At 47.5% G+C, this 26918-nt stretch overlaps 1 protein-coding gene across 2 annotated transcripts in view; it reads left to right on the forward strand.

The window, feature by feature from the left end:
- The first annotated feature begins 1632 nt into the window (after positions 1–1632).
- FHIP2B (FHF complex subunit HOOK interacting protein 2B) overlaps positions 1633–26918 on the forward strand; it is a 31855-nt gene continuing 6569 nt past the window's right edge. Inside the window, exons 1-14 of one of the 2 annotated variants that reach the window (XM_088443257.1) lie at positions 1633–1903; positions 4044–4122; positions 11136–11344; positions 12373–12477; positions 12979–13101; positions 13356–13475; positions 14870–15072; positions 15444–15555; positions 15674–15750; positions 15953–16142; positions 16522–16682; positions 18901–19017; positions 19325–19403; positions 19762–19905. In XM_088443257.1, the coding sequence (XP_088299383.1) occupies positions 1892–1903; positions 4044–4122; positions 11136–11344; positions 12373–12477; positions 12979–13101; positions 13356–13475; positions 14870–15072; positions 15444–15555; positions 15674–15750; positions 15953–16142; positions 16522–16682; positions 18901–19017; positions 19325–19403; positions 19762–19905 (1731 nt within the window). In that variant the 5' untranslated portion in view covers positions 1633–1891. Of the gene's footprint in view, positions 1904–2516; positions 2780–4043; positions 4123–11135; positions 11345–12372; positions 12478–12978; positions 13102–13355; positions 13476–14869; positions 15073–15443; positions 15556–15673; positions 15751–15952; positions 16143–16521; positions 16683–18900; positions 19018–19324; positions 19404–19761; positions 19906–26918 lie in introns of those variants that run through there. The other variant, XM_088443256.1, reaches the window with a different exon arrangement.

The following is a 26918-nucleotide window of genomic DNA, read 5'->3' on the forward strand; positions in this document are numbered from 1 at the left end:
TACAGTATTAATAATTAACCCTATTGATGGTCTATAGCAGTGCACCCCTAACAGTGCATGTTTTCCACATCTCCTAGTTGGGGCACAGGTATATTTATTACTGGCTGACACATTTTAAAAGATCCACAGGTTGTGCTAATCATTTCATTTGTGATACTGAGAACATGCAGCACTAGTAATATTCTATTATATTACTATTTCTATTGTGATCATGGTTTGTGCTGGGGAGGGGGGTTTCCAGGCAGATGGAAACCCCCCTGCGTTTGCCTATGGGTAGGGTTATAACCTGCCAGCAGTGTTGTCAATTTGTGTGGAAAATGTAATAAATGCCCAGTCAATTTTACGGATAGGTATTGTAACTGCTACTCTCAGTGGCTTGGAGAGAGTCTCGCTGAGCATGAGAAGAAACAAGTTAGTGATTCAGGCTGGGAGTAATCAACTCCAGCTTCCACTTGGGGTTGTTTCTGCTGGTTCTTTAGAAATAGTCTCTGAGAAATATGGGGCTGATTCAGCATGGATCGCAACTGCTAATACGCACGCAATTGGCTGATTGTTGCATATTGTGCATGCATAAGCATCGCAGTGTGCAAACCAGCCACCGCACACCCATCGCAAAGTGATTGACAGGAAGTACCGTTTGGGGGTGGTGAGAGAAATGCAGGTGTGCCAGTGCATTTGAACGCCATCGAAGGGGCATGCATTAATTATCCACGGCGATGTAATACTCTGCCTGAGTACCGGAAGATTAGCAATTCCTCAGTAAGGTCAGAGCTTGTGCAAGTGTGCGTGAGGCTGCGATTGTACTCGATGTTACCGATGGTTTTGCAGTCTTGCTAAGTATTACGGATGTGTGTAAGGTAAGGTGGGTGTCCTTATGTTGTGCTGAGACGGCATAGCGATCGTAGTGGATTAGCATACCTTCGCAGTGAGACCGTGCGTAATCACTATTGCAATCGCAGTTGCGATCCATACTGAATAAGGCTCTATGTTAGTTGCAACTTGAAAAACCTGTGGCCACTGAAGACTGGAGAGGTACTGTTATTCTTATATCATTGCTAAATCATAGAAAGTGTCTGCCAGCAATATACAGCTTTGCATTGTGAGAACTCCACCGTCACTACACAGGCTGGTTTAGCTCCTAAGCAGCATGTGGCTAATTACTATTTGAAGACACCTATATGGATCCTCACCGGACAGTGTTGTATTAACATCTGCAAGTGTAGTATTTATCTTTTTACTTCTTTTTTTATAGTATTAGTGGCTTTGTTTATGATGTTGTTATTATTATCATTTATTTATATGGTGCCACAAGTGTTCTGCAGCGCCTTACAAAGTACATAAACAAATAAGTAACTAGCGACTTACAATACAATACAATACAATGCAGGACACGGACATGGATAATAAACATAGCTATAAATTAGCGACCTTTACACCCACATAAGCAGCCAAGTGTTAGTTGCCCTAGTGGGGAGTAAGAGATAAATGAAAATACAGTAGGGAGAAGCACAAGAGGGTAGAGGGCCCTGCTCGAAAGAGCTTACATTCTAAAAGGGAGGGGTAGACAAACAGGAGTTACACAGATGGGCTAGGCGGGGAGGAAGGAAGGTGTAGCAGCAAGTTAGGATGAGAGCTGGAAGGCTTTAATGAAGTAGTGGGTCTTAAGAGCTTGTTTGAATGATTGTAGAGTGGTGCAGAGTCTGAAGTTTGGGAATCACTGCTCCACTCTCTCCTTTCTTGAGAGTAAAGCTGGTCGTCCACATACTATCCAATCTGGGCCTTTGACCTAATCATTTGGCAACCAGATAGGCATGGATGCCAAACTCTGAAATATCCGTACGATTGGTGATATGACCAAGCATCTAGATCTGTCGGTGGAATGTTAGTGTGAATGGGGAATCAGGTAACTTCGTCCAACATCTGAAAACTTCCCATAAGGTGTAGATCAGGATTGGAGGTCTTTTTGTTCACTTTAAATCCATGGATGAACCATCTCCATTGCCCGTTATACCAGGAAGCACTGTTCTCAGAATTGCTGTCTGTAGGCTTCAACGGCTGCCATTCATCTTAATGCTGGGTACACACTGGCAGATACATTGGCTGATAAATTGGTTGGACAATATATCTTGTGTGTGTCGGCCAGTGTGTACCAGCGATATGTCTGTGTACAAGCCAACTGCCCATACACTTGCAGCGGAGTCTGCGGGGAGGGGGGCGCAACACATCCCCGGCCAGAAGACAAATAATGGTTGTTCAGTGTGTATGAACAACCATCATCTGCAGACATATCTGTTAGGTGTTTTTGTTCTTAATGTAATAGGAGGTAATATCTTTTTTTTGGGGGGGGGGGGGCAATTTTAGTCTTTATTGGGGATTAATGGACAGAAACACAAAACAAAACAAGTTTTTATATTAACTTCCAGCTGGATTTGGGGCCAGACCTTACTACTTTTTGTGTGTGTCAAATTTTAATATATATAATGATATATGTAAAACTCCTCTGTGGGGAGATGTACTCAGTCATTTTCGGCAATGAAAGTATCTTCCCCGGAGTCCCAGGGCGCTATGGCAGCCGGGCGGGTCAGCCACGGGCCAGGGGCGGAGCAGCAGAGGGCGGGACGGGTGATCATCCAGGAAACAGCGGTGATCGGACCAGGCCTGGCCGAGAGAAATAAAACTATGAGTCCCCGGTGTCACTGAGGCCTAGCTGCGGTCAGGCCCAGGTGCTGAGACCATGTGGAACCGCCTGGGAGCTTTCCTGCAGCAGGCCGTGGAGTCGGTGAGTGTGCCGGCCGGGGGGCCCGGGGAGCGGTCACCTAACTCCTATAAGTACACATACATTATCCCTGCCAGTGTCCCTGCTCCTAATCACACATGGTTATTATATGTCTATAGCCCCCTGGTGTGTACTGCGCCACTGCACCTGTGCTGTCATGCATGTCGTCACCCCCGTACTGTCATGCAATGAGGTCTCTTCCTGTTCCGCCTTCATTCCCCTCTGTGTATGACATCAGCCCGAGCTGACATGCATGACGTCACCGAGGGGCTGGTGTCCTGTCCAGAGAGTGACCCAGGTCACATGGGAGATAAATGTATATATGCAGCTAATACATGTATTATATGTGCTGCATTGCTGTTCCCCAGTGATCCATTAATATATAATTAATAATATGAGGTGTGAGGTGAGCGCACCGAACAGCGCAGAACATAATCCTGCCTTTGTGGCATTTACTTTGGTCCTTACGCCCTTTAGTATTTGCCCAGCAGGACTGTCACATTATGGTCTACCATAAAATAAAACAAATATACAGTAAACATTAGATTTTGTTGTGGCCCAACCATGTTACTTAAAAAAAAAACACACCACAAAGTTACTAAAATAATCCATTCCACCCATGTGATAGCGTTCAGCTACCATATTCATATATTTTATTTTTAATTGCAGTAACCTGGCTGCAGGTAGTTAATGGTAAAGGTGTGTTCTTGTTGGTTTCATAGTACTTTGGCAATAAATACATTAAGCCTGAGTCGAACACATATACGAGGTTCCCCCCGACTTCATGCGTTTGCATCGATGTTGCATAAATGGGGCTGTTTTCTCGTCTGCAGCCCCAGTCTTCATCATTAATACCAGCACTCGCACTACCCCATGTTGTGTGTAAAGATCATTCTGAAACAGATGTCCCATGTCCATTCTCACGCCTCAAACGAGCACGGAAGTGGGGCTTCACGTTCACCTCACTCCACGAGATACATCTGTTCTGCCACCCAGAACCACCCATTGAATGGATGACTCTGTATATTCGAGATGCGCCACGTACAGAGCTCTTTGCCACTGCGAACGCTTTGTTCCACATATGCGCAAACCACGTTTGCTGTTTTCAGTGCATGTGCAGTCTGGGGAAAATGAGATGCATCCACTTGTGAACCAGCATCTGACTCAGTCAGGTCCGTTATACTTATCATGTAAAAGTGACAGGTGTTTGTGTGCAGACATGTGGCATAAAGTACTCCCTGACACTTCATTTCTGTGTTTACCCAAGCGGGAACCGGCTCAGGACCTGCTGCACTCATTTGTACAGCACTGGAGAGGTGTGACCCAATACTACTTAGAGACCACCGGTAAGTAACCCCCGCATGCTGCTATGTGGCCTGACAACTTTCCACTCCTTATTTATATAGCAACAAAACAATATGCAGCGGTATCTGTAAATGAACATAACAGGAACATGAGTACAATGCAAATTGTCCTCCCCATCCTCCAATATATATACAGTAGTTCCCATAGCAGTATTATCTGCAATGCTTTTCTGATCATATTTACACAAGTACGCTGGGAAATTCAGTAGAAACGCTCGCACACTAACATGCGTCTTAGACGTCTTTTAGTGATGCATTTGAAACGCTATTGCCATTTTATTTCCATGCTTTGCACTGTTACCAGTAGAATCTATTGCACTGGTAGCATGCACTAACGCACGAGAAGTAGGTTGTGCCACATTCTAAAATGTTAAATCCGCTGTTAAAAATTTGACAACATAATAGTGGGACTGTCCTTTTATTTCACCTATTTTTTGTGCTTTTCATGCATTGGCTAAAGTTGGAAAAGCACAAAATAATGGATAGGTGTGAATGAGCCCTTACGTTTAATAATGCAGGAGGGAACGCTAATGGAGCTCGGAATAGGGAACGACTTGCAAGGAGCATATGTGTTGCAGAAAACTGATTGCTTCTTATAGTCCACTGTTTGTTATAGTCCATTCTTTATTGTGTTACAACACTTGTGCTTTAAAGATCTATTGTTTCCATTTAGGCTGATATTACTTATATACATCTTTAACACATTTATGTATCTCCCGTAATACTTAAACATAAATATTTTGCCATGTGGCCCTTGTAAATCATTCAAAGGTCGAGGTTTAAATCCTAATGGTTGTTAACTTTATTTTTTATATTTTACTACATATCATTATAGCTCTATGTATAGCTTGTAAGCCTTGTAGCTCTTTTATAGACATTGCTCTTCTATTTACAAGTAATACAGGCCGCTTACAACCACGAGCAGTGTTATTACAGCATGCTCCTGCATTGCTGCCCGGGAACATCGCTTGCACTGGTAAGATTATTTCTACTTCAGGGTCCATAGGGGGTCCACAGGGTTGACCTTGGGGTATAGGTTGGGAACCAAATCCGGGCACCACGCAGTTAAAGCTTTTAGCTCCCAGGATGCACTTGGGTCCACTCTCCCTATAACCCCGCCTCCCAGCCAGAGGCACCTCAGTTTAAGTTGGTGCCCGGCCGGAGTCGAGTCACCGTTACTGCAGGGGGGCTGCTTAGCAGCCCCTAAGCTTAAAATTTATTTTAAAAGAGGTTTTATTTTATTATTTTTTACTACTCTTCAGAGCGGCAGCATCAGACTGTCCAATGTCCAACTGTCAGCATCAGACTGTCCAATGGCAGCATCAGACTGTCCAATGTCCAACTGTCTAAGCTGCCGCTCCTACACCCCGCCGGCGCTGCGACGCCAGTACAGATCTGGGGATCGCAGCGGGACCCCAGAGTCTGTACTAGCCGGGCTCTGGAGGAATCCCTGGACTGCTGCCGGATCGACGGGGACAGGTAAGTCGCGTGGTCACCGCTTGCGGTGACCCGCGTGTACATGCAGCCTTATGCCTCCGGTCTCTGGGGAGGCGCTAGCGGTGGCGGCGGGCTCCCCCTCCATGGAGGCATACCCCGCGTGTCCACAGCCCACCAGGGATTATAGCGGCAGCGGGAGCCGGCATCCCGGGGGGTTAATTGCTAGCCAGGGGAGGAAGCCTTCCCTGTCTAGCGGCTCTTCCCCTCAGCTCAGCGCGCCTTTCAATACTACAGTCTGGCGTCGCTGAGCTGCTTCCTCCGAGGGCCACGCTTCTTCTGAGGTCTCCAGTGGCCATTTTCTCTCTGTGGTGCTGCAGAACTCCTAGGATGTCAGTGAGCCCAGTCCCCCTGCGTACCTGGCCATTTTGGGTGAGTGTACACAGCGCTATAGCCTTCCCAGACACTGAATCTGGGCAGTTGAATGTAGCGACATTGTGCAGCATATTATATGTCATGCAAATGTATGTATATATATTTTTCTGCATTGTATGTGACTTATGCTAGTGCTGACTGTCTGCTTTTTCTCTCACCTGTCAGTGTATATCTATCCCTTTTCTTTATCTGCCCTAATACAGGTGTACCTGGGGTGGTTCTGAGACCTCACATATATATACTTGTTAATATCTTTGAGGTTTGTCACATACTGTTGCGTGCTGCACGTTGCTATATTTTAGATGGAACTGTGAGTTGCATACGCTGATAATGGGTCCCTGCAGCTAATCTTAGCGTCAGTCAGGACCGGTATGGCACTGCTTAATATTTCTGTCAAGATAGTCAGATATATCTGACCAGGAGATTGCACACGATACTGCACCCATTATTGCTATCCTGCAAGTCATAGCCTGCAGGTAGTAGTGCGGAGGATTTTAACTCAGAAAGGTTTATGTATGCGGCACCATCTGGTGCCGGGCCCCTTGCACGACCCCCTTAAAGGGTGGTTTATTTCTCAGGATCCTCTCCTTTGAGGATCGCCGGGCGGGCCCCATTGTCGTCACTCGCTTGGAGTTACTTCACCATACTGCACTTTTGAACTCGGGGTATCTCGCAATTTCTTGCAATTTACCCCTGTGCAACAGACTATCGCTCCCCGCCAGGGTTTTTCACAGTACATGAATTACCTCCGATACCACATCGGTCTGTCATTCCCCTTGCAGGGATTACCACAACGGCCACCCTGGTGGATGTCGTTTTATACGAAATACTAATTGGCGTGATATACGCCCTGTGGTTACTTCCCAGTGGCTCTGCTGTGAACTGGATGGTGTATTTGGCTCTTTCCCTCTCACATGGGGGGAGCCGATTTCAAGTATTATTATCCTTGCTTTGGGGCTGGTAGCCAGGTTCATTCTGGATATGGAGAATGTCGATCCTGCACCTGTATCATACATCTCCCGTTTTCTGCCCAGCGGGTGGATCTCATAGCGGGAGGCTGGCTGTCACCAGATACGAGGAGTCACAAAGGCCTCCTGTTTCCCATTCCCTGAGGGTCCTCACAAGTAATGGAAATCCCCTTCTGGGATGGATTTGTATGTTAATCGTCGGGTTACAGGCATTAATACGCCTCCCATCCCGGCCTGGACGGATTTTACGGATCCGTAGGTGGTAACTTTGCCTGAAATCAATGTACTCGTTTTCAGGGCCTGTTGCCCGTCCTACCATGGCCATCGCATGGTGATGCTTTTGTGACGTTTTTCCCCTCCAACACGTCTGGGGTTCAAATATCTTTTGCCGCTCACATAAAATATGCAGTGGTCGTATGTGTGATTACCTACATTGGATGCCGGTCTTCTAACTTTCAGGGTTTCGGCGGCAACTGTATCCGCCGCAATACCCTATGGCTGCGTTATGGGAAAGCAGAGGTGCAGCCTCCTTCCATGGGGAAGATCTTGTTTGGTCCTGACCTTTGACAAGATCGTTGCATCATTGGCAGTATCACTAATGGGGAGATACCGTCTTTAGCTACTCCCACTACATTCGGACTAACTCTGTTAAGTCTTTTTGTCCTCAGGGTCAGCCTAAAGGCCTGTTTTTTCCTAGGCTGTCGGCCTCCATGGGGGCCACCATATCCAGTACCGAGCAGTCCTGGACTTCCGGACGACCCTGTTTCTACACCTGAGGATATACCTTCAGCTTGACGGGACAGGTCTACATCTGGGGAATTCCAGAGTGAGGTACTGATTCTCAACGGCCTCTCTTTGCTCAGGCGGCCTCCTCACAGGCATTGTTAGACGGGCCCTTCTTCAGACCCGATCAGGGCCTTACAATCCCAGAAAGCTATACAGTCTTTGTGGTAAGCAGAGCTATTTCGACCAACCTCACTATCTCAGTGAGGGACTGGTTGTTCTACTTTCTTTCTGGGGCAGTGACCGACTGGTCCTCATTTGCCTATACTCTGTCTCAAATCCCTGAATCAGAATCCAACGGTGCCTGGACTCAGGTGGAATCGTCCATGCTCCATCATCCGATGTTTGGAACCTGGGGATTTTATGGTATATCTAAGTATTCAGGATACGTACCTACGGGTACATACAGAGCCCTCTCATCAGCATGGGTTCAGGTTTGCTGTGCCACAGCAACACTTGTGAGTTTCGGGCTCTGCCTTTTGGGACTGTCCTCAACTCCACCGGGGTTTACCAGCCTTATGGATTTTCTGACAGTTCACCTGTTCAGTGTATCCGAATGCTCCTTTCTCTGGACGGTCTCCCGCTTTTAGCAGGATCACCAAGGTACTTTGCCGCCAGGTCAGGATAACCGTGGCTTCTTCTCGGCACAGATAATTAGTCAACGGAGAAAAAGTCCTCCCTGCATCCCTCACAGGGTTTTCTTCATCTGGGAGCACTGCTGGATTCTCAGAATCTGAGAATTTTTCTGGCGTAAGACAAGATCTCCACTCTTCAACTTGGAGTGTGCGGATATGTACGCAGTCGACATATGTCATTACTCTTTGTGATGCGCGGTCTACCAGAGTGTCTACCTTTTGGTAGGGTGGAATATGCTCAGTTCCATTCCAGGCCTTGCCATAATTGACTCCCCTCCAGATGGATCGAGTTTTTTCTATCGGATCGCTGTTCAAATGATGATACTTTCTCCGGAGGCGAGTTGGTCTCTGTCCGGGTGGCTATGGCCATCTCGTCCAGGGTGTTCTTTGCTATAGACAGTGTCTGGTCCGCATTCGTTTTGGGGCAGTTGGACGTCTGTCGCTTCTGCCCTGCCACTTAACTTGGTGATACTTTAGGCTGTCTTGGACCTTCACTCTGGCCTAACCCATATGTCACGGTAAATCTGAATAGGTTCAGTCCGACAGTGTCACAACAGTGGCTTCCATCTAGGCAACACTGGTAGATGGGTGGCAGTGTCAGGAATGTCATCCATTCTGACATAGTCCAAGGGTCTTCTCCTGGCCAACTCTGCAGTGTTTATTCCGGAGCTCTCCATTGGGAAGCGGGCTTCCTCAGCCGTCACGACGTGCATCCCGGGGACTAGTCTCTTCTCCAAGAGAAGTTTCAACTCCTGGTGAGCAGAGGGGGCCTCCCTGAGGGGATTGATCCTCATGGCCTTCTGACTCTATCACACATTACCGGTGTTACAGTCCAGCTCTAGGAGTACTGAAGCTACCTTCAGTGACTCTTTGTCAGTGAAGTGGTCCTTCCACTTTGTGTACCTGTGTTCTCCGGTCTCCCTTCTTCCTCGAGGTCTTCGGAAGTTTAATTCGAGACGGAGGGGCTTTCCTTCTGGGGGCTCCAGTTCGTCCCAGACATCACTGGTACTAAGATTTTCGGAGTTTCCTCATCGATGCTCCGTTCCTACTGCTTCACTATCTGGACCTGTTGTCTCAGGGTCCTTGTTTTTCCCTGGACCTGGATCGTTTGTCTTTGACTGCGCCCCAACTGTGGACCTAGGGCTTCCCTGGCTCTGTCTTCATTGAGATGTTTAGAGCAGATAGGCCAGACTTTGCTGGGATCTGCCATGGACTGTGGCATACATAATTCTTATGGTATCGTACCTGTCGATACGATCCTCCGGTGTCCAGGATTTCCAGATATTCTGGCATTCCTTCCGGCTGGCTTAGGTTTCTCCCTTGGCCTGGCCTTCCTGACAGTGCGGATCTCTACACTGTCGGTATGGTTAAGATATGGAATTGCTCCGCTCTGGTATCCAGTTCATCCTTTGGAGTGTTTTCTGGATTATGCCTCCACTTGTCCTTCCTAGGGACTCCTGGGGAGTTAGTAGTGGTTCTTTGTTCCCTCCGGGGACAGTCAATGGAACCGCTGGTTGTGATAGCCATTACATGGTCTATTGTTTAAGCTCTCTCTCTCTCTCTCTCTCTCAGGGTGTTTAAATCAACCAGGAGAGTGTCTGAATTGGGAGCGTTCTCATGTGGCTCCCTCTTCTGGAGGGCATCATGTCAGGGTGTCAGTTGCTCTCGCCCTGTGTTTCTTCTTAGAGTGGTTTTTAGGTTCCATATTATTCTGGAACTTATGGTACGGCCATTCAGTCCCCAGTCCTCTCGGCTGGTGTTGCCTCATTGACTGTGGTCCGGCCTCTTTGGCTTTATGTGATCCGTTCAAGTTCCTTATGGTAATCGGACTCCTTATTGGTGGTCTGCGGTTTCTGGTTTTCACAGGAAACGATGGCCGGCCTATAATGAAATGTTGGCTGGATGGCCTCGTATGTCTTCCTCAGGGGCCTACCCATGGGTGGGCATTTCTGTCGTTGAGGCTTGTTTTTTCTCGGGCCATGTAACCCTCGTGGGCGGCTCGTTGTGGCGCCTTGGCTGTTTTGCCTTACTAGTTGTCCACGTGGTCTTCTGTCCATACCTTTTTTAAGGTTCTAGGCATTGGTTTCCTTTGCCTCTCAGGATGCTTCCTTTTTGGCGACGGATTCTCCTCTCAGCACAGGAGCATCCCCACCCTTGGTTGAACTGCTTTGGGACATCGCCAAGGTCAACCCTGTGGACCCCCTATGGACCCTGAAGTAGAAAACAAGAGATATGGTAAGAACTTACCTTTGTTATCTCTGTTTCTACGAAGTCCATAGGGTCCACAGGGCGCCCGCCCTGACGCACCTGGCTTCATATGGGCTGTGTTACTGGTCACCGGTTTCCCGTCTCCTTTTCTGTGAGTATGGTTCTAGAGTGTTCCAGTTTTCTCTCTTTTTCTCTCCTCCTCCGGCCTTTGGCTACTTACAAACTGAGGTGCCTCTGGCTGGGGGGCGGGATTATAGGGAGAGTGGACCCAAGTGCATCCTGGGAGCTAAAAGCTTTAACTGCGTGGTGCCCGGATTTGGTTCCCAACCTATACCCCAAGGTCAACCCTGTGGACCCTATGGACTTCGTAGAAACAGAGATAACAAAGGTAAGTTCTTACCATATCTCTTGTTATTTGCCTCTCTGCACAAATGTGTCAGTGCAAGCACTGCTAGAGCAACACTTTATCCCACATAACCTGAATTAGGTCACTGAGGTTCTGCAGGACATGTCAGACTCTCTTTCCCCACAGATGAGTCCTGCCAAGCACGCAACACAGAAATCCCGTGGCGGTTGCGTCAGCTACTCGACATCCTTGTGTTTGAGGAGAGGGAATTGGGGACCAGAGCGGACGTGGGGGGTGGAGATAATGGCGGACCTGCTGACAACACGGGACCGTGCATGGAGTACCTATTACAGCACAAGATACTGGAAACGCTCTGCACCCTGGCTAAAGCGGAGGTATTCACTGTAGATCATGGTTTTAGTAGCACCTAATGGCATAATCATATTTATCAATAACATAAGTTGTGCGTTCGGCTAGTTGTGGAGCATATCCTGCCTGTTTTTGCACTGTATCAAGCGTATACAAGTACGGCCGTCGCAGAGTGCTGCATATTTCAGTCGCATCTTCACTTGTGATTGGCGTAGCGTAACTGGGCTGCAACGGGGCCTTTTCACATATGCAATGTTCAGTGAATGAACTGCGAGCTATGCAGGGTTGTCTTATGCCCCAAGGATAAGGCAGGTGAAAGTGCGCACTGGTGATGAGAACAGGTAAAAAAAAAAAGGGGACCACTTGCAAAGATGTGCAGAGTTCTGCATAATGGCGAATATCCGCATTTAGTTCTGTGCGACCAAAGCTGGAGAAGTTATGACCGACTTGCGTTTAACTCTGCATCAACCCCTTAGTGTAAGTTTCCAGCAACAGTGTTATAGAAAATGTATTATTATTTATTATCAGTTATTATATAGTGCACACATATTCTGCAGCGCTTTATAGAGAATATAATCCGCTCACATCAGTCCTTGCCCTTGTTGAGTTACAATATATGTTCCCTACTATATGTACATACAAGGGTTATTTTTTTTGTTGGGAGCCAAATAACCTACCAATATATTTTTGGAGTGTGGGAGGAAACCCATGCAAGCACACAGTTTGGACTGCGGTGGGAGTCAAACCCAAGACCTCAGTACTGTGAGGCAGTAATGCTAACCATTACACCATCCGTGCTGCCCATAATACATTTGCATGATCTGTATCGGGCATTGCACACCCTAACTGTAAATTTTAGGCAACAAGGAGTACTGATGTGATAACACCCAAACTCAGCAATTATAAGCAGTGACGTCAGAGCCTGTTGCTTATACAGATACTATTTACATTATTTTATATATTTTACATTATATACAAGAGCCACCTAAGAAATAGCTCAAGGTTTTGAATCTCTCTCTCTCTCTCTCTCTCTCTCTCTCTCTCTCTATCACAGTACCCCCCTGGGATGAGGCAACAGGTCCTCATATTCTACAGTCATCTCCTGTCCAAGGTGAAGCGCCCCCTGCTGCACTATATCAATGTTCACCGACCTGTACAAGTGAGTATTCACCCCTTTTTTTGTATTTTATTTTGGAATGTATAATGATAATTATGTTGCAGGAGTTCTGCTAGCTTTTGTAAAGGTGCTTCTAAGATGGCATCCATTACCCTTTTATCTCATCAAAAAAACTATTGTAAATATAATTAGTATTATCATTCATTTATTTCGGTTCCATGACCACACATAGCATAGGTACACACTGATACAGGCAAATTCACAGCACAATGATATAGCCTGCCAGACTTCACTTTTCCTATACTTGTCTGATTGCTCTGATTTATTCTGTTGCCCTCAAACACATTGCTGGAAGTACAAGGATAGTGCAAGGATCCAGCGCCTACCTTACTCTCTCCTATAAAGTACAGTTTTGGATGAGTACAGTGCAGTGAGAGCACATTTACTCACTTGTGCGGTTTTATATGTAACACTTTCTGCAGTGTTTTATGTACACAGATACTTGTGGTCTCACGCCATTATTTCACGGTGATCTGTTCACAGAAGCTGATCGCACTGGGAGGGGACACTGTTGGGGTCACCGCAAATAAGGAAGAATTGCAGTTTCTAACGTCTATCTGCAGTAAACTGGAGACGGACTCCTCGCTTCTTTGCCATGTTCTAGAGGTACAGAACCATCTGCTCTATATACAATTCACCCATATATTGAGTTTGGACAGTTTACCTTAGTTGTGTCCCGTCCCTCAAATATTTATATATATATATATATATATATATATATATATATATGTGTGTGTGTGTGTAATTCCTGTTGCAAATGATATACACGACATCGCTTAGTAATAAGTAAACCCATGGCACGTGGCTGGGCACGTGGCAGCCGCTCAGTGACTGTACGCTACTTTGTGCTCTTGTTACAGAGTGAGAACGTGAGGGAGGCTTTGTGCGCAAAGGCTGAGGACGAGAGAACCGCAGAATCTTCCAACCGTAAACTTAAACAGACCTTATTCAAAGCCTTATTGAGACTATGCCTGTGTCAGGTAAATAGAGTTAGATTTGAGGCATATGGGACTGAATTATTAATCAGAACAGGCTAAGAAAATATACCATACTGCCAGTATCATCTAATATCATCTATATTTACTATATAGCCAGAGATGATATTGGACAATTGTCAGTCAGATGTCCCCATCATGTTCTGCACCAGTGTCCGGCTGTCTGGTTTCCCCTCCTGGGTGTCCCTGCCAGTTTCTGAGGCTCAGGAGGCAGATTTACAGAGCGAAACAGCTGCTGACTGTCTCCCTGACCAGCAGAGAGGCAGTCCTATCTGAGTCAGGGGGCAGTGCCTTGTGTTAAGACTAGGATGACCTGATACTTCAGGCTGATTGGCTGGGTCCCAGTGATCCACAATTAGTGCAGTCGGCCAATGACCACGCAGTCATAGTAGTAACTGCATTGCATTGGAAGGAGTGGAGCAGATCTTAATTATTCTTTAGTGGTCGGTGAAGCTCCACAGACCCATTTATTTCCTGCCAGCTTGGTATAAAGAGCAATGTCTATCCACTTTAATGATCTAAATCATTTTGCTAATAATCTTCAGGTATTATTATGATTATCATTTGTAAAAAGATGATAAACTTAATGTCATTGACGGACTGGTAAACAAAAAGGGTGCCTTATAAAGATAAAAGCATGCGTGCAAATCTATTTACGTCTAAAGGTTTTATCATTGTTTTAAACAGCTTGATAAGTGCGTATTACAGTGGTCCCCAAACATTATTGAACCACGGCGCCCTAGAGTATCAGCATTGGTTTCATGGCACCCCTAAGCCAAAAGTTTGTTATTGAGAAATTCAGAAGTGTAGTAAAGTGAAGTAAATTGTCCTTACCTGTCATCCCTAGTGTCAGTTATGTGGTTGTGGACAGGGTTGCCGCCCTTATTTATCCACATATTTACATTACATTGACCATAAATAATTTGATTTGGTGCTGGACCACCATCCTGAGGCACCCCTGTAAGTGTCCCCAGGCACCCCAGAGTGTCCACGGCGCACAGTTTGGTAACCACTGGCGTATTAGATGTAGGCCTGCCCTACCTGTGAGCCTTCAGGAAGCGTTTGTGTTATTGATACTTGGCCAGAAATATAGATTTCACTTATATCTTCCTGTTTTTGTAATGTCAGCAAAATGTTTTTTTTGTATCCAAAATTGTTGTTAAGAGCAAAGTTAGATTGTAGCATTATAGACATCTGGTTATTGAGCTGGAGCTGGTACATTGTGTAATTACAGTTAGATTAAAGGGAAGCTGAGACCTGCAATAGACAGAGAGGAGTGTGCACAGGTAGAGGGCAGGTGGGAGTATAAGAGATGCCGTTAGTCATTAGGGAGATACAGAGTGAGGACATTACTGTGTAACCTGTCATACTGCTCTCAGTCACAGAAAGGCCGGCTGGCGGTACGTGCCCGGGAGGCTCTCCTTGGGGTTCTCCGTACTGCTCAGGAGGCGACCGCAGTGCGTCTCATTGCGCAGAGTGACCTAAGCCAGCAAGTGGCAGAACGGCTGTGTGAGCTGCACAGTGACATTCCCCTGAGCACTCATCCATGCGATATCACAGGCCAGGAAGGCACCGACTGGAGGTCAGTCACTGTTGTATTGTTCCTTTAGTGTTCATTCTAGCACCCTGCACCTGTCACAACCAGTGCAGTTCCTCTTTCCTGACTGGGGTGCTGCTCTCTGCTCTGGTGCTTCTAGCACACTCAGCTGATGCCTCAAACTGCTGTGATACAGACCAGAGTGTGCTAGAAGCACCAGAGCAGAGAGCGACACCCCAGGCAGGAAAGAGGTACTGCACGGGTTGTGACAGGTGCAGGGAGATAGAATGAACACTAGTTCTTATTCTTAGCAGGGGGGAAAGCAGGCCATCAATGCATTCCCATCTCCACAATTCTTTATTTGATAATGACATTGTTATACTGGTCCCAAGTGTGACTTTCACTTTGGTCTGCAGGGTGGAGGTCAGCAGTGAGGAATTAGATGTCATGCAGCCTGAAGTGTCTGCTGTGCGGAGGTTCCTCTGCTGGGTGGAGTACTGTGACTGCCTGTTACAGGCATCCCATGAGGTGAGACTGTCGTACCGTGGACCCCCGACTCCATCCCTCATGCATACATTGCTGGTGCTGTAACATGTACTTACTGATTGCAATGTCCACCTACCCCTCTCTCATCTTCCTGTTATAGACGGTCGCTGTGTCAATAGCAAATTCCATTATGGAGGGTTACCTGCAGAGGACTCTACAAGATGAACTGCTAGAGGTGTGAGTGTCCATGGATGCGGAGACTGGAAGGAAGGTTATGGAGGTGGCGGGAACATACAGTTGTTAAGTCTTTATTGTGAGCAGTCAGTTCTGGAATTTTGGGGTTGAGCGGTCAGAGACTGCTGTAGATCAGTGAGGCCTCTGTGGAATTATCAATACAGCTCGACAGCACAGACTGAGCCCTGTGTGGTCTCTTCTCCAGATCAGAGCTAAGTATCCTGCGCAGCACGGCTCTGCTCACTGCACTGCTCCAGCGCCTGCACTCAACCCAACTGCTGCATCGGCTCCTCCCTTTCCTGCTGGGAGAGGACAGAGGCCCAGAGAAGAAGAGTGACGGAAGCCCACAGCTCCGGACTCGGCTCATCCAGAGGTGTAACCACCTGTCTGATGAGGTAACACAACCATCCCGTCTCACTGCGACACGTGCATACCTAGAAGTCTCATACTGCCTTATGCATAAGGGACTAACGCACAGCAGATGCACCAATGGCAAAATTAGATAAAGTGCAGGGAAAAGTTCTGAAATAAGAGAATTTGTTGTCACACCTTCATTCTAGTTGCAGAATTCGCCCAAAATCATAGTTACCTATTTCAAGGTACTCTGGATTCCAATAATGCTTATATAACTGGCCTGTACTCTTATGCTATGGAACATTGTTTTCCCCATATATAGTATACTGTGCAGTATTATGTCTCACAATTCACTGCTTCCTGGTATGGATACGATGAGTGTTGTGTGAATAATACATGGGATGTTTTACCTATCTACAGATAAGTCTCGGTTCACTGCGGTTGTTTGAGGAAATTCTTCAGTTACCCGTGGAGATTGGAGCGTACAGCCTGATTGTCCGTAACCTGGAGACGCGGGAGTACCTGTCAGCGACTAACGAGGAGAGTCGGGCCAATGAGAGTGAAGCCTTTGAAGGCACAGAGTGAGTTACGACATTCTTGACGGCGTCATCATGCGAGCACATGAATGGTTTAGTACCTGCCACACACAACTGGATGTTACACAATTTTAGTCACTTGTGAGCTTAAAGATCTATTAAATATAAATTCAAGCTGATTACAGATTTGTGAGTGTAGATTGTCCGATTAATCACCATTCTTATGTATATTGTAGGCAGCCATGTTACCTAGTTTACTGCAAGATTTCATCCCTTGTCTTTGGACACATGGGTCAAAATTTCTTGTCAGTAGGACAAAAAACCTGAAGCACATAGTAAAACTAAGCCATCAGATATCATTGCATTGTTAGTAAGGTCTCTAAACTATAGCCATAAAGTTCACCCTTCTCTCACTGCTGTGTCAGCCCGGAGTAAGGCAGCTCCCCTTAGTGAGGGAATGGTCAATGTAACTTCAGTAGGGAACGAGATCTTTCCTGACCTGATAAATGACACCCCCATGTATTACCTGGATCAGTCTTGCATAACAGTGCTATGAGTGACTGGCGCTAGTATGTAACCTCAACCAGTAGTGTACAACAATCTGACAGGACTTGTGAGCAAGCCCCATGGCAAAATGCTGTGCAATCCTCCACAGTCACACAGGAGAGTTTCCAGCTGTGTATTGCCACCTTTATCAACTGCTCTCTTGAATTTGTGGTACGTGGACACAGCACTGTGATACCCCAACCCAGGGTACAAATTGCAGAATCTGTGTTCACTCTCTCATCACACGTCCAATACATAGGCACAATGGTGACAGCAGAGGTGACCGTAGGCCAACATTACTGTCTGACTAGATCATACAGCCCACCAACAACCTCTGCAGTCTGGCTGGACCAATAAGCAGCACTTATTTGCCTATATATTTGCCCATTTGCATGTAGATTGTATGCTACTGAGCAGGGCCCTCTTATCTCTCTCTCTGTCTGTTATTACCCAGTCTTGTTTTATTACTATTTTGTTCCCAATTGTAAAGCACAGCTGAATATGCTGGCGCTATACAAGTAACTGTAAATAATTATAATAATAATAATAATACTGATTTCATACTGCAGTACTGTCAGAACCTCATAAATGGATAATACAAATCCCTGCATCCTACTGTCATTACCTTCTACCTTGCAGCAATAATTGTACTGCAATCCCCTGTACTCAGTGTGTCCCCTCACTATCCTATGAGATTATATGTATTTACCACTATATTGACTGTGGATAAGCAGTTTCAGTTAAATTAGAGAACGTAGTTGACCATTTTAATTAGTGTGTCTTACACTCTATTGTGTTTTATAGTTATATATTTTCCCCTTTTTTCCTGTTTCACTTCTCCACCTCCCAGTATAAGTGCATTTTCCTTTGTGTGTTCTTTGTAGCCCTTTGTGATTTGGTACTGCATTAGTTCTATTCTATTTTATTACCTAAATAATAGTTACATTTTATGATCATACAATTAGATATGTGTGCCCCGTAATTGAGCTAATTTCTTTTCCATCCAAGTTTTTGACCACAGAAGCTCATCCTCTGCTGAAGGTGAGACCAGCCTGCATCCACTTGCAGTGCAAATCTCCCCTGTGCACAGTCCTGAGTATGACATCATGTAGTACTTCCTGTCATCTAGAAAATTAAGTTTATTTATTACCAGTTATTTATGTAGTGCACACATATTCCGCAGCGCTTTACAGAGAATAGTTAGCCATTCACATCAATCCCTGCCCCAGTGGAGCTTACAATCTATGTTCCCTATCACATGCTCACACACATACACACTAGGGTTCATTTTTGTTGGGAACCAATTAACCTACCAGTTTTTTTTTTGGAGTGTGGGAGGAAACCGGAGTACCCGGAGGAAACCCACGCAAGCACAGGGAGAATATACAAACTCCACACAGTTAGGGCCGTAGTTGGAATCGAACCCACGGCCTCAGTGCTGTGAGGCAGTAATGCTAACCATTACACCATCTGTGCTGCCATTGTCGACCTCTGGACCCTGTCAAGTTAATCCTGAAGCCAACATTGGTGTCATAGTGAGAGTGCTGTTATAAGGAGGGTGACATAATGCATTGAATACATTTTGTCCCGTACTGTGATAACAATGTTTGTAATTGGTTATATTAGCTTTTATATAAAGTGACTTAGTTCTTAGGCTTAGTACTGCTTTAAACAATTTATCACTTTTATGTGACTGTCTCCATATTGTCTTCTACAGTGAGCTGGAAGAAGACCCATATTTCACAGATGGATTCCCAGACACGGGGATGAGCCTAACAGGAAGAAACCAGCATAGAGCTGGGGAGCCTGCAGGGACAGAACAAAGTGTGAGGAGGTGAGGAAAAAATGGGGGGGGGGATTACTGGACGATTGGGATAGGGGATATCTAGCATAGATGTGGGGAGTCTACAGCGAGGGAGCAGTCTGAGAAGATCAGGGAGATCTGGATTATTCGGATAGGGGATAAGCAGCATAGAGGGTTGCAGTCTGCGGGAATAGAGCAGGGTGAAGAGGTGGTGTGATACCTGGATGATTGGGAGGGGGACAGCCAGCATAGGTGTGAGGGGGGGAGTAGGATGATATCTGAATGATTGGGAATGTCATGGATTAGTCCAACACTGTGCTCTTCTTATCCTTCCCAGTTTCCTGTCCCTTGTTCCTGAAGACATGAAATCTTCAGACACAGGGTTTGACACTTACCTGCAGGACGCCCTGGTACAGGTGAGACCAATGCACATTTTCCTGTATACAGTATATAGTTATATACCTAGTGGTAGCACTATTACATTGTCATACTGTTATTCCTGTGCTGTGCGTCACACGTGGATCCTGTTTTGTGACAATGGACAAGATCACACAGCGCAGCGTCACACACAGTAATACTATGCTCTGTGACATCTGCATTTATTTTGTAATACATCATGGATGTGTTAGAGCTATGCTGAGTCACACAGTATGCGTGTACTGTGCTGTATGCTCCATGCCTTCCATACTGTTCCACTATGCTCTGTGACATTACTGCAGTACACTGGTGATGAGTTGTGTGACATTTGTGCTGTGTGTTACCCTGTCTGCACAGTACCGAGGTTGCCGGCAACAGTCGTCACACTGGGGGTGGCCAGGGTCCCCTCAACCCCTGAGCACCGGCGGCCCGGGACAGGAATTCTATGAGGGACACTTCCTGGAGATCCTGCTGGATCGACTGGGGAGTATCCTGGATCAGGTAATGATCTTATATTCTAATCACTGTGGGTCTGACACTGACGTATATCCTTCACCTCTTCCACAGTGTGGTCTGTGCGCTGAGTACAATATTACACTGCACCTCTCTCACATACCCTTCTCACATAGGGGGAGATCTATCAATTCTTGGAGAGAGATAAAGTACCAACCAGCTTCTGTCGTTTTACAGACTGTGCTAGAAAAAAAGGAGAGTTATGGTAAAACTTACCCTTTTTAACTCTCTTTCTTCGAAGTCCATAGGGTCCACAGGAGAGACAATGGGGTGTAGGTGGGACCTGAACAGGGGTGGATTGGGATGGAAAATCAGCCTGGGAAATTTCTGAAAGCAGCCCTTATGGGGGCGGGTCTGTTGAGGGGGTGGGGTCTGTGGAGGAGGGCAGGATACTCCCTAATCTTAGGACCTGGAGGTGCTTTTGCAAGCCACTGAGGGGAGCAGGATCGGCAACAGAAATCTTGTTGAATGATTCACTCTTTTTGGGGACCCCCATCCTTCTGAACTAGGTACAGGCCAGTCAGTTTGGAAGTCTATTTTCTTACCTATATTGTGGTTTCTCTGCAACGGGGAAACTCTGAAGAAATTGAGCCTCTCTGGGCAACGTCTTCAGCCGGTATTCACTATTCATGTAGATGTCTTGAAGATGCCTGTTTACGTAGAAATGTAACCAATGTCATCATCATAACCAGATAATGTATAGTAACAGAAGTGTTTGTGCAGGGAAAATATGACTTTCCCTGATCAAACAATTTGTGTCTTTCCAGGCCCCAGTGTTACTCCAGGCCTCCCTACGTCTCTCCATCCTCAGGCCCCATGTGGTTCTCCAGGCTCTCTGTGTGTCTCCATCTCCAGGCCTTCATGTCTCTCTCCGGGATCCCATATGTCTCTCAGGACCCCCAGCGCCTCTCCATACCCAGGCCCACCTGTAGCTCTCAGCCTCATTCCCCAATCCCAGTGTGTGTCTCAGCCTCTTTCCCCCCAGCTCCTATGTGTGTGTCTCAGCCTCTTTCCCCCCAGCTCCTATGTGTGTGTCTCAGCCTCTTTCCCCCCAGCCCCTATGTGTGTGTCTCAGCCTCTTTCCCCCCAGCCCCTATGTGTGTGTCTCAGCCTCTTTCCCCCCAGCCCCTATGTGTGTGTCTCAACCCCATTCCCCAGCCCCAGTGTGTGTCTCAGCCCATGTGTCCTAGCCCCAGTGTGTCTCAGCCGCAGTGTGTCAGCCTCATTTACCCCAGCCCCTATGTGTGTGTGTCTCAGCATCACTTCCCCCAGCCTCTATGTGTGTGTCAGCCCCAGTGTGTCTCAGTCTCATTCCCCGCAGCCCCTGTGTGCCCCAGCACGGGTGTCATGCACATTCTCAACAGCCCCAGTGTTTTTCTTAACCTGCCCCCCCCCCATTCTCCCCATGCAGCCACTGCCGCCACTTACCGCTCCTCTGTCTGTCCGCAGCTCGTCGCGCGGCGTCACTGTGTCCACTGCTGCCTGGAGGTGGGGAGCCGGTTCGGGTCGCAGAGGGGATGAATGGAGGCGGAGCCGTCAGTGGTGACTGACAGGCTCCGCAAAGGCTTGTGGGGGGAGATGCTGCGGCTGTGCAGCAGCTCCCCCGTCAGCCTTTTTTTTTTTCATCAGCACACCTGCGTTTGCGCATGCGCTACAGGAGAATGCTGCCCGATCGGAGCTGAGCTCCGATCGCGGCAGTGGGGAGGTGGGTAAGTGCTGGCTGGCCGCCGGCCACTGAGGGGGCCGGCCCAGCGGGAACCAGCCCGGTTTCCCGGCGGACCAATCCGCCCCTGGACCTGAAGGACCGGACACCTTAACAGCAAAGCTTTTCAATCCCAGGATGCTCGGTCCTTCCCCCTATACCCCGCCCACAGCCTGAGGGCAACTCAGTTTTGTTAAGAAGCCCAAGGCAGGGGCAGTATAGGAGAGAAGGAAGATTGGTAAACTGAAGAATCACACACTCACACAGAGAAGGAAACCAGTGACCAAGAGAAAAAACCCATAGAAGCCAGGTGCGTCAGGGCGGGTGCCCTGTGGACCCTATGAACTTCGAAGAAAGAGAGTTAACAAGGGTAAGTTTTACCATAACTTTCCTTTTCTTCTTCAGGGTGTATAATGCTCCACAGGGGAGACAATGGGGATGTCCCAAAGCAGTTGTTCAAGGGTGAAAACTCTTCTGAGCTGAGAGGAGAACCCTTCGCCCGAAGGAAGCATCCTCAGAGGCAAATGTATCAAAGGCATAAAGGTGTGGACAGAAGAACACGTGGCCGCCTTCCATATCTATTCAGCAGAGGAGCCACGCCGGGCTGCCCACGAGGGACCCGCAGAGCGAGTAGAATGAGCAGATACTGTAGCCGGCACAGGAGGGCCAATCTGCATGTAAGCCTGTGAGATAGTCATGTGAATCCATCTGGCAAGAGTCTGTTTGTTAGCTGGCCATCCCTTCTTGTGCAATCCATATAGGACAAAGAATGAGTCCGATTTCCTTGTGGAAGTAGTACGGTCCATGTAGATATTTAGAACACGGACCACGTCCAAAGATGCCTCACCTGCCAAGAGGTCTGGTGAATTAAAGAGCGGAATCACAAATTCTGCATGCAGGTGGAAGCGAGAAACCACCTTGGGAAGGAAGCCTGGGCGTGTTCGAAGAACAGCTCTATCCTGATGAAATATCAAAAAATGTGATATCCACCGATTCCAGAGGTTCTAATGGAGGTTCCTGAAGTGCTTTGAGCACCACTGACAAATCTCATGGAGCCACAGGAGGGACAAAGTGAGGTTGTATCTGTAGAACACCTTGCATGAAGGTGTGGACATCCGATATAGAAGCAATCTTACGTTGAAACCAGAAACTTGCACTTTGAGAGATGCTAGGCGGAGGCCTAGATCCAGTCCAGCCTGAAGAAAGTCAAGAATTCCAGAAACTTTAAAGACCCGAGGTTCATAGTCTCGTGGAGCACACCATTGGAAATATGAATGTCAAATTCTGTGGACGGTTTATGTACTCTGAGCATGGTCTGGATCACAGCGCTGGAGAATCCCTTAGCCGTTAGGAAGGATGTCTCAAGAGCCAAGCCGTTAAAGACAGACGGGCAAGGTCTGGATGTAGACATGGACCCTGAGACAGGGTGTACTCGTAGAGGAACTTGAGGAGTAAGATCCGAATACCAATGACGTCTGGGCCAAGCCGGAGCTATTAACAGGACTGTGCCTCCCTCCTATCTGAATTTCCGAAGCACTCAAAGAAGCCGGGATATTGGAGGGAAGAGATATGCCAACTGGAAGGTCCGTGTAACCGACAAGGCATCTTGAGGCCATGAGATTCACTTCTGGAAGACTCCATTTGCCCACCAGAAGCTGAAAGACTTTTGGATGTAGAGACCATTCTCCTGCATGCATGTCGTGACGGGTGAGAAAATCCGCTTCCCAATTGAAAATCCCCGGGATGAACACTGCAGAGATGGCTGGGAGATTGCGTCCCATGTGAGAATGCGGTACACTTCTCTCATTGCTGATTGACTTCGAGTGCCCCCTTGATGATTGAGGTAGGCCACAGCTGTGGCGTTGTCGGACTGTACGTGTAATGGCCTGTTTTTCAGAATATTCTGAGCCAGAGTGAGAGCTCTGTAGATGGCTCGAATTTCCAGGATGTTGATTGGCAACATTGTCTCGACTGGGGACCATCGGCCCTGGAAGGAGTGTTGGCCGGTTACTGCGCCCCATGCTCAGAGGCCTGCGTCCATGGTGAGGAGAGCCCAGTCCGGGATCCAAAAGGGATGACCCTGGTTTAAACGGGGAGTCTGTAGCCACCAGGCTAGAGACTGGTGAACCTCTGGGGGGAGGCTTATCTTGGATTTACGCAGATTGGGTAGCCCGTTCTACCTGGAGAGGATCGGGTGTTGTAGGGGCCTGGAGTGAAACTGGGAGAACTCCACCATGTCGAAGGTGGACACCATTGATCCCAAGGCCCGCATTGCAGAGTGATTCGACACTCTGCGATTGTGAAGGAGTCTGTACTGTAGTGCTGAGCAGTCTGATCCCTTGATGACGAAGAGAGGCCGCCATAACTGCCATGATCTTGGTAAAGACCCAAGGGGCCGTTGAGAGAACAACAAGAGTGCCTGAAATTGGTAATGCTGCTGTAGTATAGCAAACCAGAGATTTTGTTGATGAGAAGGCGCTATATAGGTACATGTAGGTAAGCTTCCTGAATGTCCAGGGATATCATAAAATCTCCAGGCTCCATAGCTAGGATAATAGAACGGAGAGTTTCCATACGAAACTTGAGCACCCTGATAAACTTGTCCAGAGATTTGAGATTGAGGATAGGCCGATGAGACTCATTGGGCTTCTGAACTAAGAAAATGGTAGAATAATAGCCCTTGCCCCGTCGTAAGGAGGGGACCCAAATTATTTCTCCTGAATTCGGTAAGGACTGAATGGCTTTGCGGAGCAGCAGGGCCTTGGATGAGTCCAATGGAGGTCCTGTGCAAAAGAACTGTTGGGGGGTCGCCTCAGGAAGGAGAGGGCGTTTCCGTGGGATGCCAAACCTGGGCGAATTCAAGAAGTCGGCCTCCCACACTGGGAGAGGCCCATCCCGTCAGGCTGCAGGCTTGTCTGCAGTCTTGACAGGTGGACGTCTAGTAGCCCAGGCCTGTTTGGCCCTAGACTTGGAGGCCTTGGCTGATGTCTGTTGCCATAGAAAGGACTAACCCTCGGCTTTGCCTTGAGGGCGAATGGAATGAAAGGATGACGTCCTAGGTTTTGTATTATAGGTAGAGGGCAGAAACGTGGCCTTGGAAGCTGCCAAAGTAGTCACAATTTTATCTAGCTCTGGACCAAATAGGATGTCTCCTGATTAAAGGAGAGACTCCAGAGCCTGTTTTGAGTCTGAATCTGCTTTCCAGGAAAAGAGCCAAATGATACGACGGGCCACTACCGAAGTGGCAGATATCCTGGAGGCCAGGAGAGCCATATCCATAGCTGCCTCACGTAAGTAGGAGGCTGCATCCCTAATGTGAGATACATAGGAGAGTTGCTCCCTTGAAGCATCTGGGGGAAGTGTTTCTTCTAGGGCCTCTGCCTTTCGTCACCTAGGCCGTAGCCCTAGCAGGACGATTAATAGCTCCTGCAAGAGAGTAAATAGATTTATGACAAGCTTCTATACGTCTATCTGTAGTCTCCTTCAAGGAGGTAGCAGTATGAATGGATAACGTGGCATTTTCAACCAAACGAGTTACATGAGAATCCACCGCTGGGGGAACTTCCCATTTAGTGCAATCAATAGCTGGAAGAGGGTAAAGAACTGAACCGTTTTAGAGTTTGAAACCTTTTACCAGGCATATTCCATGCTTCACTCATGTGATCAGATAGCTGGTCTGATTGAGGGAACTCTGGATTTTACAGCTCTGATAAGAGCAGGTATATCTAGTTTAGAGAGTGGCTCCTCTTCTCCGGAGACAGAGTTAGAGTGAGAGAGGTCTGCGTCTTCTGCCTCCCCAGATGATATGTCAGAATCAGATAACGGAGTGGACTGGGAGGATAACAGAGCACATTTAGAGGGTTTAGTAGGTAAAGACTTTTCCCTGGGTAGCATTTGCTGCAAGGCTGTAGAGATAGTAGCCAAACTCTGTACTGAGATAGACAGCATGTCTACCCATTGGGGAGGCAAAGGATTTGATGGGAGTATCGGCTATGGCCATCCCACAGGGGGAGGCACTGCGTGGACCGCTCTCTGTTCCGTAATTTTTGCCAGCATCTGAGAAAAGGCCGTCCAGGGTGGGTCCTGAGGGAGAGACACTGGGGCTGTGTAACAATTAATGCAAAGCCCATCCTGAATGAAGTCCTCTGGGGCTAAGCCCGCTGAGTGCCTCCTTGGTAATTGAGGTGGCGTGTTGGGACTGTACTTGTACTGGCCTGCCCTGAAGAATATCCTGAGCCAGAGTGAGAGCTCTGTAGATGCTCGAAGTTCGAGGACGTTGATTGGTAAAACTGCCTCAATTTGAGTCCAGCCCTGGAAGAATGCTGGCCGGTCACTGCGCTCCACCCTCGGAGGCTTGTGTCCGTGGCGAGGAGAGCCCAGTTCGGGATCCAAAAGGGGCAACCCTTGTCTAAATGGGATGTCTGTAGCCACCAGACTAGGGACAGGTGAACCTCCATGGTGGAGGCCCATCATCTGGGATTTGAGCAAATGGGGTAGCCCGTTCCATCTGGAGAGGATCAGGTGTTGTAGGGGCCTGTAGTGAAACTGAGCGAACTTCACCATGTCGAAGGTGGACACCATGGATCCCAAGGTCTGCAATGCAGAGTGAATCGACACTCGGCGACTGCGGAGCAGTCTGCGCACTCGGTTCTGTATTATTGAGATCGTGTCTGCAGTTAGGAAGATTCTCTGAACCTGAGTCAAGGATGGCTCCCAAATGTACCATTTTTTGAGAAGGTGTCAGGGAAGACTTTTTCCAGTTGATTAGCCAACCGTGCGTTTGTAGAAAGGCAATGGTTACCTGCAGATGGTGGTGAAGAATCTCTGGGGAGCTGGCCAACAGTAAGAGATTGTCCAAGTATGGGAGTAGTTTGATTCTTTGACAACAAAGAGAGGCCGCCATAACTCTCCAACCGGAGATATTGTTGAGGAGAAGGCACTATACGTACATGTAGGTAAGCGTCTTGAATGTCCAGAGACACCATAAAATCCCCAGGCTCCATAGCTAGGATAATAGAGCGGAGGGTTTCCATACGAAACCTGGGCACCCTGATAAACTTGTTCAGAGATTTGAGGATATGCCGATGAGACCCATTACACTTCTTAACTAAGAAAAGGGTAGAATAATAGCCCTTGCCTCGTTGTGAGGAGGGGAAAGGAATTATTACTCCTGAAATCAGTAAGGACTGAATGGCTTTTTGGAGCAGCAGGGCCTTACTTGGTCCGATGGAGGTCCTGTGCAAAAGAACTGCTGGGAGAGTAGCCTTAGGAAGGATAGTGAATATCCGTGGGAGACCAC

The sequence above is a fragment of the Taudactylus pleione genome, unplaced genomic scaffold, assembly GCF_031769625.1.
Source record: "Taudactylus pleione unplaced genomic scaffold, aTauple2 ptg000329l, whole genome shotgun sequence".
NCBI classification, from domain to species: Eukaryota; Metazoa; Chordata; class Amphibia; order Anura; family Myobatrachidae; genus Taudactylus; species Taudactylus pleione.